Source organism: Chelmon rostratus, chromosome 4 (assembly GCF_017976325.1).
Source record: "Chelmon rostratus isolate fCheRos1 chromosome 4, fCheRos1.pri, whole genome shotgun sequence".
Taxonomy (NCBI): Eukaryota; Metazoa; Chordata; class Actinopteri; order Chaetodontiformes; family Chaetodontidae; genus Chelmon; species Chelmon rostratus.
This window is the reverse complement of record NC_055661.1, coordinates 27,219,218-27,232,736: the sequence shown is the minus strand read 5'-3', so window position 1 is coordinate 27,232,736 and position 13,519 is coordinate 27,219,218. Positions and strand designations below refer to the sequence as shown.

Genomic DNA, 13,519 nt, shown 5'->3' with positions numbered 1-13,519 from the left:
TATGGTCTCTCTGTCATTACACGCTGAAGTCTGGTGTTTCCAGTCTGTGCTCTGGGTGCACCGCTATCATCACATCTCTCCGTTTCGACGACTTTAAAAAATGCATTTGTATGACGGACTCGCTGGGCATCACTTATCAAAAAACACCTTTCAAATGCATTAACTGAGCATATTTTTATTATGTAAGTTTTAACTCTGCCAGTTTTCAGCTTTTAAATTATATGTGCTTTATTACTGAATGGAGTGTGAATATATTTGTCCTGAACACAAGCTTGCAGCTTTAAGACAAAGGCTGGATTTGACAACCAGTGGAAATGGTATGCTCATTGATGCCAGGCACATCTCTTTTAATGGGAAGACTTGGCTGTGGAACATTTCTTCAGTCCTCCTACTCAAAGCCTGCTGTTTCTTTCCCTCCCACGTTGGCACACAGCCCCCACCACCTCTCTGCCAAGCTCCCTCTTTCTCCTCTCTCTTGCAGATGGGTCCTACACACAGTCACGTGGCCCTGTTACATAATACTCAGCATATCAAGCCTTTTAATGCCATGTAGCTCCTGCAAGACAAGCAAAAATGATCAGGCAGTAATCTGAAAAATGTCCCCTTGAAATATGTGGCTTGTCAGCTGGTTGGGTAAAACAGGTAAACGTGGCCAAAAGCACCACATCTAATTAAATCTAGTTCCCAAATGATCAGCAGTTAGTTGAAGTTGGATGTAGGGCTACTGTGGACTGAAGAGACACAGCTTCAGTCCAGCAGTGATGGAGGTCTCCTCAGTTTAACTCTAGTGTTTCTAACAGTGGTTTCTTCAACAGACCGCTGATAAGACACAAATTTATAATGGTTTAATGTGTTTTATGGATGGAGGAGAGCAGATAATGAAGGGATGCAGCGGCAGAAAAGTGGGATGAAGGGATGATGGTTAAGGGGTAAAGGGAAGGAGAAATGAGGGACAAGGCTGAAGGGTCGAGGGACAAGGAGGTGAGAGATGGAGGGATGAGGGCCGAAGGATGAGGGGGTGAGGGTAGGGGGATGAGGGTCAAGTGATGATGGGAAGGAGGGTTAACGGTGTGAGGGTTGAGGGTAGAGGGATGGAGGGATATGGGAAGATTTGTGAGGGATGAAAGGATGAAGGGAGAAATCCGGGTCATGGATGGATGAATGGAGTGTGATGATGGACCGGTGTCAGCTGTCGCCATAGACACCGGAGGGAACCGGCTGGAGTCGAGACTCTGGGTCGGGGAGCCGTGTCTTTCTATGTTCTGGGATTTTCGGTCAAAGCTCTCAGTGGTTCCTGTATTCACACGAAGGGAAAGGGGAGGGAGGAAAGGAAAAAAGGGAGTTTGGGGGGAGGGATGCAAAGACTAAAAGGGGAAACAAATGAATTAGGTGAGCTTAAATGCTTTTCTGTGGAAATGGCCCTTGTTCTATGTCCTGAAACTAGTGCTAAAACTTGATTTAACACTAGTGTTGCTGCTGTTAATAACCTGCAGGGAGTCACTCACAAACGTCCACAGAAAACGGTTATTGTACTGCATTTAAATGATGCATTAATTTACTCTTTTCAACATTAGCAGCCTGGTTATGCTGGAGAGTTTGAAAGTAAATATGATTTCTTCGAAGATGCTTTCTATCTAACTGTACTAACCTAGTTCCCATGTCTCTGGCTGCACCAGAAACCCCATTTTCAACACATGCATGAGCGAGCGCATGAGTGACCCCACCCCGTCCCCGACCCTCTCCAACTCTGAAATTACTGAGCTGGCTGACCCGCAGCTGGAGGGTCGAGGGGAGGAGGAGGAGTTGGAGGAGTTGGAGGACCTGGACGATGATATCTTTTTGGACGACCCGTGCTTGGAGCTCGGGGGAGAGGATGATGATGATGATGATGATGATGATGATGATGATGATGAGGGAGAGTTCTGCCGAGGCTCCAGCGAAGGCCAGGATCCCTTTTACGACCGCTCACCATTATTCAGTGTAGTGGGAAGGTTGGTGAGGTTTCGGGAGCATGCTGGTGGAGGAAACTAGCTCTTTCACGCTGAGACGCAGGGTCCGTTTCCCTCGATAGACATCAGCACGGATGAAACGACATCTCTGAAAACACAACACTGATCTGTTCGCACACAGTCCTCACTCTGTGCTGGGCTGCGTGCTCATGAGCACATGAAATCAAAGTTTCTGCAGCACATCAGAAAATTAGCCTGCTACACAAGCTGTAGCGGTAATATCAACATGTGGTTGGGGCTTTTCGGTTGGGTAGCTTCACTGGAGATTTGAAAAACAACCCTACCTTTTGATGGTGGGAAATTCATTCATTCCATCTTCTTAAAACACTTCCTGCTTGCTTATTACACCGAGGTAAAGTAGCCACTTCAGTGTTTATTCCCTGTCTCAGTTGTCACTGTCACCGTGTCTCATGTTTGAGACACAAATGCTCTCAAATGTCAAACCACTACACAGATTTCTGTCATAAACACGATACTGAGTGGACACTGGAGTAGACATTTCTGGGCTTCAAGGTTTATCTTTTGCTTTCTATCTTTAATCTCATCCAATTTGACTGTTGCTTGATTTTCTTTGTTTTTTGCTAACTGGTTCTTCACACTAACTAAAAAGCTTCTCCTGCATATTTAAACTCTAAAACAAGTCCTTTATGTCAGCCCAGGGTGGGTCAGCTCATACCCCTTGTTTCCATGGAAATCCAAGCAAAGTTGATGCTCAACGGCTGCTTGAGGTGTGTGTCTCACGTATGTGTGGCTAAATGCAAACTAGCGGCTTTTAGAGAAGACCACTAGCCAAAGCACTGACATGTCTCATGGAGTGTATTCAGGTGCGATTTGCATAACACAGGAACCCACGGTGAAATGCTCTCACCATGCTGTGAAACCTGAATAAGTACTAAAGAGTCTGGAAATTACTCAAACGAAATAGCAAAGTGGTGTTCAAGGAAGACTCAAAATCTCAAGATGAAAGAGCTGGTTTCTACTGCAGCTGTCTCTTTTAGGCATGCCAGAGCACAAGTCTTTTCATTTTGACCTTTTTTGTCAATTTTTACTTGAATACGTCTGATGATGAACTAGTGCCCCTCCTTTGCACCAATTGCCACTCCGACCCGGGAGGTGCACTTTGATTTCTGATGTCATTCGTTGGTTTTTGCTGTAGCATACAATATATCAAGCTGTTGGCAGTTTTTATTCAAGCTGAGCCATGTGCCGTATGATGATTTCTGTTCCATTTGCTTTTGATTCCTTTGAGTCGAGAAGTTGAAAGCATTTTTGTTCACCCTTTTTTGTCCTGAGCATGCCTTCTTTGCACCTCACCAATCTTGTCATAAGCCTCTCCCTTTTTACACTCTCCACCCTTAAATGTCTACCCCTACTGTGGTCCTTGACTGCAAGATCAAGAAGTGTAGCTAAAAACTAGAGAAACCAAGAAAGAGGAACATTTCTAGTGCAGTAGTTCCCGCATTTAGACTCTCAAAAGTTAGTCTTAGTCACAACCCCTGAAGTATCTTCAAATACAAAGTGCCTCAAGTGCTCATTCTGGCTCTGTACATTTAATATGTAGCGTAGTGTTTTCATGTTGAGGCACGTTCACCATGCACGTGTTAGTGCATGTTATCATTAAGCTGTGCAAAACATCATGAGGAAAGCATCTTCTGTCCAGCTTAGTAGTGAACTGGCCTCTAGTCAGTCATTTAAAGAATTCAGAGTCGACCCTTACACACATGCTCCTTATCCTCACCAAGCTTTCACCTGTACAGTACCAAAGTTAAGGAATACTGCATGTGACCCATACTTGTCCTGATTATGTCATTAGTTGTAGATGGTGAGGAAAAGCCCCCACGAAGCGATAGTAAAGGGCAGCCATGGCCATCGCAAGAGCAGTCCCAGCTTCTGTTTGGTTGCTTTGCAGCTCTGTGTTCTGTTGTCCAGTCCAGTGATATTTTATCAAGTGTGGCTCGTCTTCGCCGCTCACTTGTTTCTAATCTTTGGTCCTCTCTCTCGTCACTCTGCCTCCTCTTCAGGGCTTTTGTTTATCTGAGTAACCTGCTGTACCCGGTTCCTCTCGTCCACCGCGTGGCCATCGTCAGCGAGAAGGGAGAAGTGAAGGGCTTCCTCCGAGTGGCGGTGCAGGCCATATCAGGTAAGGCTCGGATCCTCAGCCTCGCCGCCGCTGAGACGAGGGGCGCGAAGGGATTGAAAGGACAGGCTGTGTGTGACTTCTTGAGGGAGTGAAGTGAAGGTGCTTTGTGTTTCCCTCCAGCTGATGAGGAAGCTCCCGACTACGGCTCAGGAGTGAGGCAGTCAGGCACTGCCAAAATCTCATTTGAGGATCAGCAGTATGAAAAGGTAGAGAAAACCACGATATGTAGTAGATGTAGGCCTCATCTGCGTGTAATCACCTGCCAACCAGTCAGTTTGGCATCCTGTTTTGCAGTTCCAGTCCGAGACCTGCTCTGTAGGACTGTCCCGCACAGGGATTTCCCAGGAGGAGCTTCGTATCGTGGAGGGTGAGGGCCAGAACGCAGAAATGGGACCCTCAGCTGACGAGGTCAACAACAACACATGTGCGGGTAATCATGTTTTACGTGTGAATGGAGACGTGTTTTGTGTGTTTGGGTGTATGTGTGGTCCTGGCACACCTGCCAGCCAGACTCATGCTGCTGTGTACAGAGACTCAGGATGGAATCGGTTCTGAGAGACCAAGTCAGTGCCCCAAGTCCTCAACAAACCTGTGCATCCCTGTTTCACGGTGCCAGAAAACAAGCGGATGTACAATCAGCTCGACCTGGAATGCAAGCTTTCACCTGTGTCTGACTCTTACTGTGCGCTCCTCACAGCTGGTTCAGATGAGCTGGAGAACCCGCTGAAGGCCAGTCTGGACGGCCCGCTCGATGCAACCCTGGAGCACCTGACGATTGGGAACGTTTTTACCTTCAGGGTCACGGTCCTGCAAGCCTCCAGCATCTCTGCAGAATACGCTGACATCTTCTGCCAGTTCAAGTAAGCGGGTCATCAAAATGTTTTCACTGCGCAGTTTTACTCACATGACTGTCAGTATTTACATCACAACATGTCATGTTGTGATTGATTTCAGTTTTATCCACCGCCATGACGAGGCCTTCTCCACTGAACCCCTAAAAAACACAGGCCGTGGCCCCCCTCTCGGCTTCTACCATGTGCAGAATGTAAGATGCTGCAGCGAGATCCTGCGCCACGATGGGTTGTGTTGTGTTTTGATAGGTCAAGTAACATCACTGCCTTGTCTTTGTAGATTGCTGTTGAAGTCACCAAATCCTTTGTTGACTACATCAAGACTCAGCCCATCGTGTTTGAGGTGTTTGGACACTATCAGAAACAGCCTTTCCTTCCGCTCTGCAAAGACGTCATCAGGTGCCTGACTGATGGAGCTGATTTGCTGCACAGACAAAGATGTAGCGTGTATTGTTGCGTTTTCATAAAGTGACACATGATGTGTTGTTGTTTTCACACCCAGTCCACTTCGTCCCTGCAGAAGACAGTTCCCACGAGTGATGCCTCTGTCCAAACCAGGTAAACACGCTGCTTGCCGACTAACTTTGCATGAATTCCACCATTTATTTATGTTGCTGTTGTCTTTGTACTGGTCTCCCTGCAAGTCATGTCATCTTAGCTTCATGTTGTTGGGTGCGAGCAGCTGACTCCGACGCCTCGCCGGACCGGGAGAAATCGCTGGACCTGATCCGATACCTGGTCCCGGATGTGTTCAATGGGGCACTGGTGGACTCGTTGTCATGCCACGCTCTGTCTGCTGCTGGCTTGGCTGCTTCCTTCCTACTGGAAGGAAACGAGCGAGCGCAGCTGACAGCTCCGCCCACCTCTATCTGTTCAGTTATTAAAGCTCAGAAGCCGGGTTGGTTATTGATGTCAGATCCAAGAGAATCCTGTGACTGAAATCCTTTTTATATCAAGTGTTTGTCTTAGTGTGACTTAAAAAATACTCCCGAGCCATGTGACAGTTACGCCACATCACAGTTCATCCATTTACCACTATTTCAAAGAACACAGAGTTACTTTCTGTGGAGATCAGGCATCAGTTTTGCTGAATAATTGCTCAGATGTGACACCGAAGTCCGTCCAGCTGCTGGGTCGATGTTCTGTAACTGACGCTGTGATGTGAACGTCCTGCAGAGGAGATCGAGTGTCAAAAAAAAAACAAAGAGTCTCTGCTACAGTTTATATTCCGGTTAGTTCTGCTCACGGACCAGTAGGAGCTGTGATAAAATGACATTTGTGATATAAAAAGGCAGTTTTCTTGTATCAGGATTCGGTTGGATTGGCTCTCTGGTGTTCTGTGTGTTTACTGTTGACCAGCGTGGTGGATTCTCCTTGCAGTTCCCCCTTTGAGCCCTTCTTGAATGGGATGTACATCACACTGTGTATTTATAAACTATGCACATAAAATAAGACTTAACCGATCCCCAGAGCTGAAATTCACATTTTACAGCAGTACGAGAAACACTCTAATAAATAAAGATTTAACAGGAAACAGCTCGAGAACTTTTGGAATTAAGAAAAAAAGAAATAAGAAATTGACATTTGAAAGTTCTAGCGTCCTGAGCCACAGAGAACGGCTGTGCTTACAATTGCTTCATTATCTCGAGATAACAGTTTGTTTTCTCTTAATAAGTGAGATAATTTATCACGAAACTTCATAAGATTCATGAAGTTGGACCACGACGCACACAGGGATGGATTTGGGAGGTTCAAAGCAAAATGTCAGCTTTTTATGAATTTTTGCTGTAATTTGTTGTAAGAATGTTTTCCCTGCAGATTTCTCGTGGGCGCTGGGAAACTGGCTGTGTGAATGATGGTTTGAATGGAATGAAGTTTGTATATTAATGAGTGAGATCGAAGCACAGTCTGATGATCAATAATGATCCTTGTCTTGACATTTTCATGTTAAATCAATTACTGCAGTTGTCAAGACGCCATCTGTGCATGCTGGCCTGGCGCTCGTGACCTCCAAGTATCCTAAAAAGAGGAAATGACCTTTTGTTTTCTCTTGAGGACGGGTTGATTATCTCCTCATCTCAAGATAACAAAGCTCGTTTTCTTCAGATAACAAAATGACTCATGATCTCGAGATAAAGTCATTAGAAATAATTGCAGGCACGGCTGTTTTTGGCTTCCGTAGAATAAAATACTTGCGTATTGTCCAAATACTACATTTTACTCTGTTTCTGCTTGAGCTTGGGTCAAACTCCAGGGCTGCATGTCTCTTCACTCTGAACTCCTTTTGAGGAACTACCTTAAACTGGAGGATTGCATGATCAGACTAGATTTACAAAACAATGACAATCAAAAACCTAGATTGTGTTCAAGGAGAATACTGCACTTGTTACTGCAAAGGGCCGTCTTGCAAAGTGAGAACTCGAGGTTTAAAGGTACACATGTGAAATCTCAAATAGCGAAAGGAAGCAGTTTTTTCTAAGGGGATTTAGTGGTATTCTCCTTTAAAAGAGGACTGCAGAGTTGCTTGAGTTCCTGAAGGAGCTCCGTCTGCCGGACTCAGTGGTTCCTCTCTTTCCCTGCATCACTGATTTCCTCTCTTCTTCCCTTTCTCTTTCCTTCGTAGGGTTAGAGCAGCTCCCTGCCGTTAGCCAGTAGTCTGCTCTCTGTCTGCATTCGACCTGTCTGACTCCCTCTCTCTGCTTTTTCGACGCAGTACCTGCCACCAAGCTGACAGCTATGACCCGCCCGCAGGCCGGACCCTGCCACAGCAAATATGACCTCATGGTGTTCTTTGAGATCTGCGAGCTGGAGGCCAATGGAGAGTGAGTGTCTCACCCCTCGCATGTTTTTTTATGCTTGGAATGATTTGGCAGAGCCGTCCATGAAATAATAGTATTCAGGAATAAGTATAGTTACCCTGAAGAACTTTGGATCACATGAAAGTCTCCAGCACTGTTAATCGCTGGCACATGAGCACATTTGTGATGCTTGTTTTCATCTGCGTCTTCCCAGCTACATCCCTGCAGTGGTGGACCACAGGGGAGGAATGCCTTGTCATGGCACATTCCTGCTGCACCAGGTGAGCAAATGTGATATTTGGAATATTTTAAAGGTACTGAGCATACAGTATTCACACCCCTCCTTCTGTCTTTCATTCACGACCTCAGGGCCTCCAGAGGAGAATCGCTGTAACCATTGTACATGAGTCAGGAGGTGACATGGAGTGGAAGGAAATCCGTGAGCTTGTTGTGGGTAAGTTTGGTTTTCAGGCTTCTTTACCCTGAAAACTAAACACTGCACCAACAAAGATATACTGTCCTGTGTTTGAGCTGTTATAACTGAGGCTCTTGTACCGTCCCAGGACGTCTCCGCAGCACCCCTGAATCCGATGAGACCATCATTGACCCCAATATTCTGTCTCTGAACATCTTGTCTGCTGGGTATGTCAGGCCCATGCAGGATGACCGGTACGTACTGCTGTAGACATCTGATGGAAGCGTCTTACTTTGCAAAAGCCAGATGAACGCCTTACTTTGCAGATGACCAGGGCCAGTCCATCTTTTGTAGGTTCTGTCAGATTTTGAATCTATATGAGACTGTATGGAACTCAATTCAACTCGACTCTTCTAAGGTTGTTGCAGCTTTTGCTGAATTTGGAAACCACTCCATGGGTCTGGTTTTTTATCTAGATCTCACAGTGTTACTGCTGTTGCAGCTCCTGCACTGGAACACGGCACACAGGAAAATGCATGGCGTGGTGAACCAGCTGTACATGTAAAAAAGAGCACGGCAGAATAGCCACAAACCTTTGGAAGTTCTTTTGTGTTGTTATCTTTATCACTGTGTCCACATGAGTATAGTTTCCTCTTTCTACTTGCAGGAGGCCACAAATAGAAAATCCAGAGTGACCTTGAGCAAAGCGAATTTTGCTTGAGTTCTTTAAGAGAAGCTTTTTGAACCTAAATCTGCACCATTAGTTGTTAGGAATCCACTTGTCCATGCTGGCTGTGCGACCCTCCTTGTTAATCTGTGCTTCTCGTTGTTTGATGGTCATCATTGCACCGTACATGTGGCATCTCACCTTGTTTATCACCCCGCCTCTAACCCGTCTCACCTCTCAGCCATGATTAGCTCTACTAACCCGACACTGATACTACCAATATCTCACATTTCAGTTAACCTATCAATTAAAATGCATGTCTTTACTTATCCAGCAGTATGTATCAGTGCAACTAGTGTGAAATCACTAACAGACCTTAAAGCTATCTGTATTTGGACTCAATATAAGGTCATACATTGGACATACAACATTTCATCATCACTTTATTGAATCCCTTGAATGAGCTCTTGATATTTATAACTGTAGATTGTAGAAAGTTGATGCACTGACGTATGTACTGTCTTATTTGAAGCCATGAAAGTAGTGTTTCTGGGTGTGTTGTATAATTACAGCCTCTTTTGTAGAGCAGCAGGGAGGAGGATCAGCCTGAATGAAACTCGCAGCGACAGGAAACAGCAACCTAACAGGCTAATGTCATTGCTAATATGCTGAAATTCACACAGAATGTTTTTACTAACGTCATAAAATTCACCGTAGGACAAAAGACATCAGGTAGCTCTTTGTGACTGTGACTTGTTCTGCAGCCAGCCAGTAGAGGGCAGTAGGTTTCTTTTTTAGAGTCCTGGGCCCATAGTGAGAACTTCCAATCATGATATGTTTTGTAAACTTGTTCATTCCAGAAATACAGTAATTACTGTCATAAAATCTCTATTAATGCTTCATTGGTTTGTCTTTCAACATGCAAAATCACTTAGCACCAGTCAATAACAATAAAAATGGCACAATAACTTAAATAGCAGCATGTATGACAGTATATCTTCACAATATATTTACGATATATTATATGGACAAATAATAGTTTAGATTTGGCCAAAATTATTATGACATCCAAGTTAACTTTATGAAAACTGTAAAGTATTTTTTTTGCCGGTTATCTTTTTGTTTGGTTTTTGTGACCCTCTGTTTTTGGCTCTTTGCTTAATCCCTCTGCTTCCCCAACCAATCTCCAAAAAGCCTAACAAGTCCAGCAACACCATCACCCTGAACTGGGTTTAGTGAGCCTAAAGCAACCAAACGCTCCATGCAGCACTGTCCAGGGGCCCTGCTCGGCCGGCCTTTCTTTGACCGTGGTGCTGCGCCCTCGTGGTTTTCAGCCCTCAGTGTTTGTCCTGTTGTGGCCTCAGTGGCCAGCAGCTGGGTTTAAGGGCTCAGCACCAGGTCAGGCTGCGGTCCAGTGTGGTCTCTGCTCAGTTCTGCAGAGACTAACATCAAAGTATATGTGGATGCTAACATTTTTCTCCCTCCAGTCCACTAACGGAATGTTGTTTTTTGCTTTTGCAGACAGTTTCTTGATTCGGACATGCCTAGGTATATTATTTGCCTCTCTTCTCATGCTCTTAAGTTACACCAACACATCTTTCATCCCTCTAACGTCCTCTGCACCCTGTCATTCCTACTCGGCCTCCAGTGATTTGGTTCCCCTCTCTCCTTCTCTGCCATTACTGTCAGCAGTTCATCAGCGCCTCTTTGTTTCCTCCCCCTCCTCATGAGAAGTGAGGGATGTGGTTCTGCATGACCCCAGTTCTCTTGCTGCGCTGGGTGTGTGTTTGAGCTGTTATCAGGCTGGAGTTCATGATGAACAGGGTCTGCATGGCTCGCTTTGCTTCACGTGGCCTGTCCTTGACTGTGTCTCTGCTGGAGGTGTCGCGGGGCCAGTATCACACTCTCTGTTTCTACTTCAGCTTTAGCTGCAGGGCTGATTATTGGTCACTCTTGCATTCGTCCTTTGGACAGAAGCAGGGAATTTTGCATTTTAAAAACCTTTTGTCCTTCTCCTGATGAAACCAGCAACATGATTATACGTCATATAATGTGCAGTGGTTGGAACTGAAAGATATCAGTGTTAGAGGTATTAGTACAACTTGCCAGCAGAGGGTGGTAGTTATCCATTGTCACAACACAGTTCATATTAAACAACAAAGGCAAGAATATTCATGAAATGCTGAAAAACTCATTTTCTGCTCTCCACTCTCCACTCTGTTTATTAATGTCATGTTGTTGACCTCTGCACTTAAGCAATATTTTGAATCCATGAATGTGTTTTTGTTCGTTACCTCTAATCCCAGGAGACAGAGAGTATTTCCCATCACAGCTACAGAATATTAACAGGAACACTATTACTCAAGTGCTGTAATATGGATCACATCATTTACAGTACTCGCTCTGGCACAACATTCAAATGCAGCTATTAAAAAGTAATCCAGTGAACCATTACCTCACCAGTAGCACTTTGCCCAGAATTGCTGCAATGTTGTGAATATTTTTAAATCTTGCTGCACCTCGGTGAAACTCCGCCAAACACCAGAAACAAACGGCTCCTCACATGTGCCGCCAGCAGCATGACTTCAATCCTGGCTCCCGCTTTTTTAGGAGGTAGTAAAACACAGAGAAGCACATGTCAGTGTAGTGCAAAGAGGAAATTGCTCCCTTGTAGTGTAAGTTTTCTACTACTGGGAAAGAAGTGTGAGCGTGTGATGTGTGAGTGTGTGTGTGTGTGTTAATGCACTCGCTAATTGCTTAAAAAACAGGGCGTTTCTACGCCGTATCCCCGTTATTCACACAGAGCAGCAGTGGGTTGTCTTTACTGCAGAGCGCGGCGCTGTTTGTTTTCATTTGGGCGACACATTGTTCACTTTCCCACACGGTCACCTCGGTCCGGGGCCAGTGGCCCCAACATCTGAACCTCATGAAGAGTCCATTCTGCCGGTTTTATGGCTCACAGAAACTTTAGTCTCCTTTTACAATTCTTACTTGGATTATCTTTTTAAAATTTAAGGCCGTGCCGGGATGCACGCCAGAAGAATGAGACGTTTTCAGCGTGTGATTATTTCCCCTTAAGTGGGAGGAATCGTGTACGTTAACGTATGCAGTAAATGAGAAAGCGTTGATGGCCACGTGCATCGAGTCGCATCAAGTGGATCAGCACCTTCCACGGATTCCTCAGCCCACTCTTACGGTGTGATCCGTGGCGGAGTTTACTCAATGAGATAACAGTGTGAAAAAAGACAAACACCATCCAGCCACACAAGCGCACAACCACAGCATACTTCCTGACTCTCACTTTCTATTCTTTTGCTGATTTCTTCTTTCTCACAGCATTTCCTTGGGACTTGATCATAGGTATTTCACTGCCCTGTCCCTCACTTCACCTGGCTGCCTCTCATCCCTCCTTCCTTTTTCTGTGCTGATAGTCATCTCGCCTCTCTTTGCTTCTCTGTGGTGTTTTGTACATGAACTCAGTCAGCCTGTTGCATGCAAAAAGGTTTCATTCGCACTTTTGTTGTGCTTAATTTAGTGGAATACTTGCTATAATATTTAAATACTGCACAATGTCGGCTGTACCAAATGTAATTTTTTTTTACACTTGAAGCTTCTGTTAAGGTTTTGAATGACGCTTCAAATGTCTGTCCTCATATTATATAGACTTTTATTAAATCAGCTTTCTTTAAAGACTATAACTTGTTAGCTTCATTAACATAAATACATGTAGGCCTTCATTAAATTGGGACTTTTATTGACTTTATTCTCTCTTCTTCTTCATTAGTCGGAAGCAATCCCACACAGCCACCACTGGAATCTAATTCTACAAACAGAATAATTTTAATAATATCAGTGGAGCCTAATCTTTATCTGCAACTGTGGAGAAAAACCAGATTCAAACAGAATGAGAGGAAGCTGCCCAGCATCTAAATGTTGATTTACAATTTGAATATTAGCGTTATAAACAAAGCTTTGAACTATTTGGTACAGCCCCAGTACAAGGCCTAAAATTAATTAATTCTAGCTGTTTTTTACAACTGATAATATTTTCTCAGCGTATCAGATCAAATCTTAGCCTCCATCTTTCTGTTAGTGAATATTTTGACTTCAAGACTTTAGCATGGGTTTAGCTCTGATTTGTTGTTCAGGTAGAAGGCCTTCAGTTTTGACTGCTGGTTCATTTTCTTTCTTCTCGCTCGAATCACCTCAGGACTTTCTACCGCTTCGAGGCCGCTTGGGATAGCTCCATGCACAACTCCCTGCTGCTAAACCGAGTCACTCCCTATGGGGAGAAGATCTACATGACCCTCTCTGCCTACTTGGAGGTACAGTACAGTGGCTGCATTCATGAGAGGCAGAAAGCAGCATCGGAGGTGATGTGTGAATGACTCAAGAGGATCGGTGTCAGAAATCTCTCCTCTTTTATGAATTGCAGATGGAGAACTGCACTCAGCCCGCAGTCATAACCAAAGATATCTGCATGGTGTTTTACTCTCGAGACACAAAGCTCTCAGCCTCCCGCTCTATCCGAAACCTCTTTGGTACTGGAAGCCTGAGAGCGGCAGATGGGTGAGTTCCAAACTTCAGACTATGAAAAACACGATGCAGCTCCTGTGCTCTCGCTGCTGATTCAGACCTC

At 44.8% G+C, this 13,519-nt stretch overlaps 1 protein-coding gene across 1 annotated transcript in view; it reads left to right on the top strand.

Annotated features, from left to right (window-relative positions):
- kif1aa (kinesin family member 1Aa) overlaps nucleotides 1-13,519 on the top strand; it is a 35,374-nt gene that overhangs the window by 18,614 nt on the left and 3,241 nt on the right. The window contains exons 25-39 of the mRNA XM_041935657.1: nucleotides 1,677-1,991; nucleotides 4,031-4,149; nucleotides 4,270-4,355; nucleotides 4,444-4,579; nucleotides 4,847-5,009; nucleotides 5,104-5,194; nucleotides 5,281-5,399; nucleotides 5,503-5,558; nucleotides 7,714-7,822; nucleotides 8,013-8,079; nucleotides 8,168-8,252; nucleotides 8,362-8,467; nucleotides 10,402-10,428; nucleotides 13,091-13,205; nucleotides 13,316-13,449. Of these exons, the coding sequence (XP_041791591.1) occupies nucleotides 1,677-1,991; nucleotides 4,031-4,149; nucleotides 4,270-4,355; nucleotides 4,444-4,579; nucleotides 4,847-5,009; nucleotides 5,104-5,194; nucleotides 5,281-5,399; nucleotides 5,503-5,558; nucleotides 7,714-7,822; nucleotides 8,013-8,079; nucleotides 8,168-8,252; nucleotides 8,362-8,467; nucleotides 10,402-10,428; nucleotides 13,091-13,205; nucleotides 13,316-13,449 (1,728 nt within the window). The remainder of the gene's footprint in view (nucleotides 1-1,676; nucleotides 1,992-4,030; nucleotides 4,150-4,269; nucleotides 4,356-4,443; nucleotides 4,580-4,846; nucleotides 5,010-5,103; nucleotides 5,195-5,280; nucleotides 5,400-5,502; nucleotides 5,559-7,713; nucleotides 7,823-8,012; nucleotides 8,080-8,167; nucleotides 8,253-8,361; nucleotides 8,468-10,401; nucleotides 10,429-13,090; nucleotides 13,206-13,315; nucleotides 13,450-13,519) is intronic.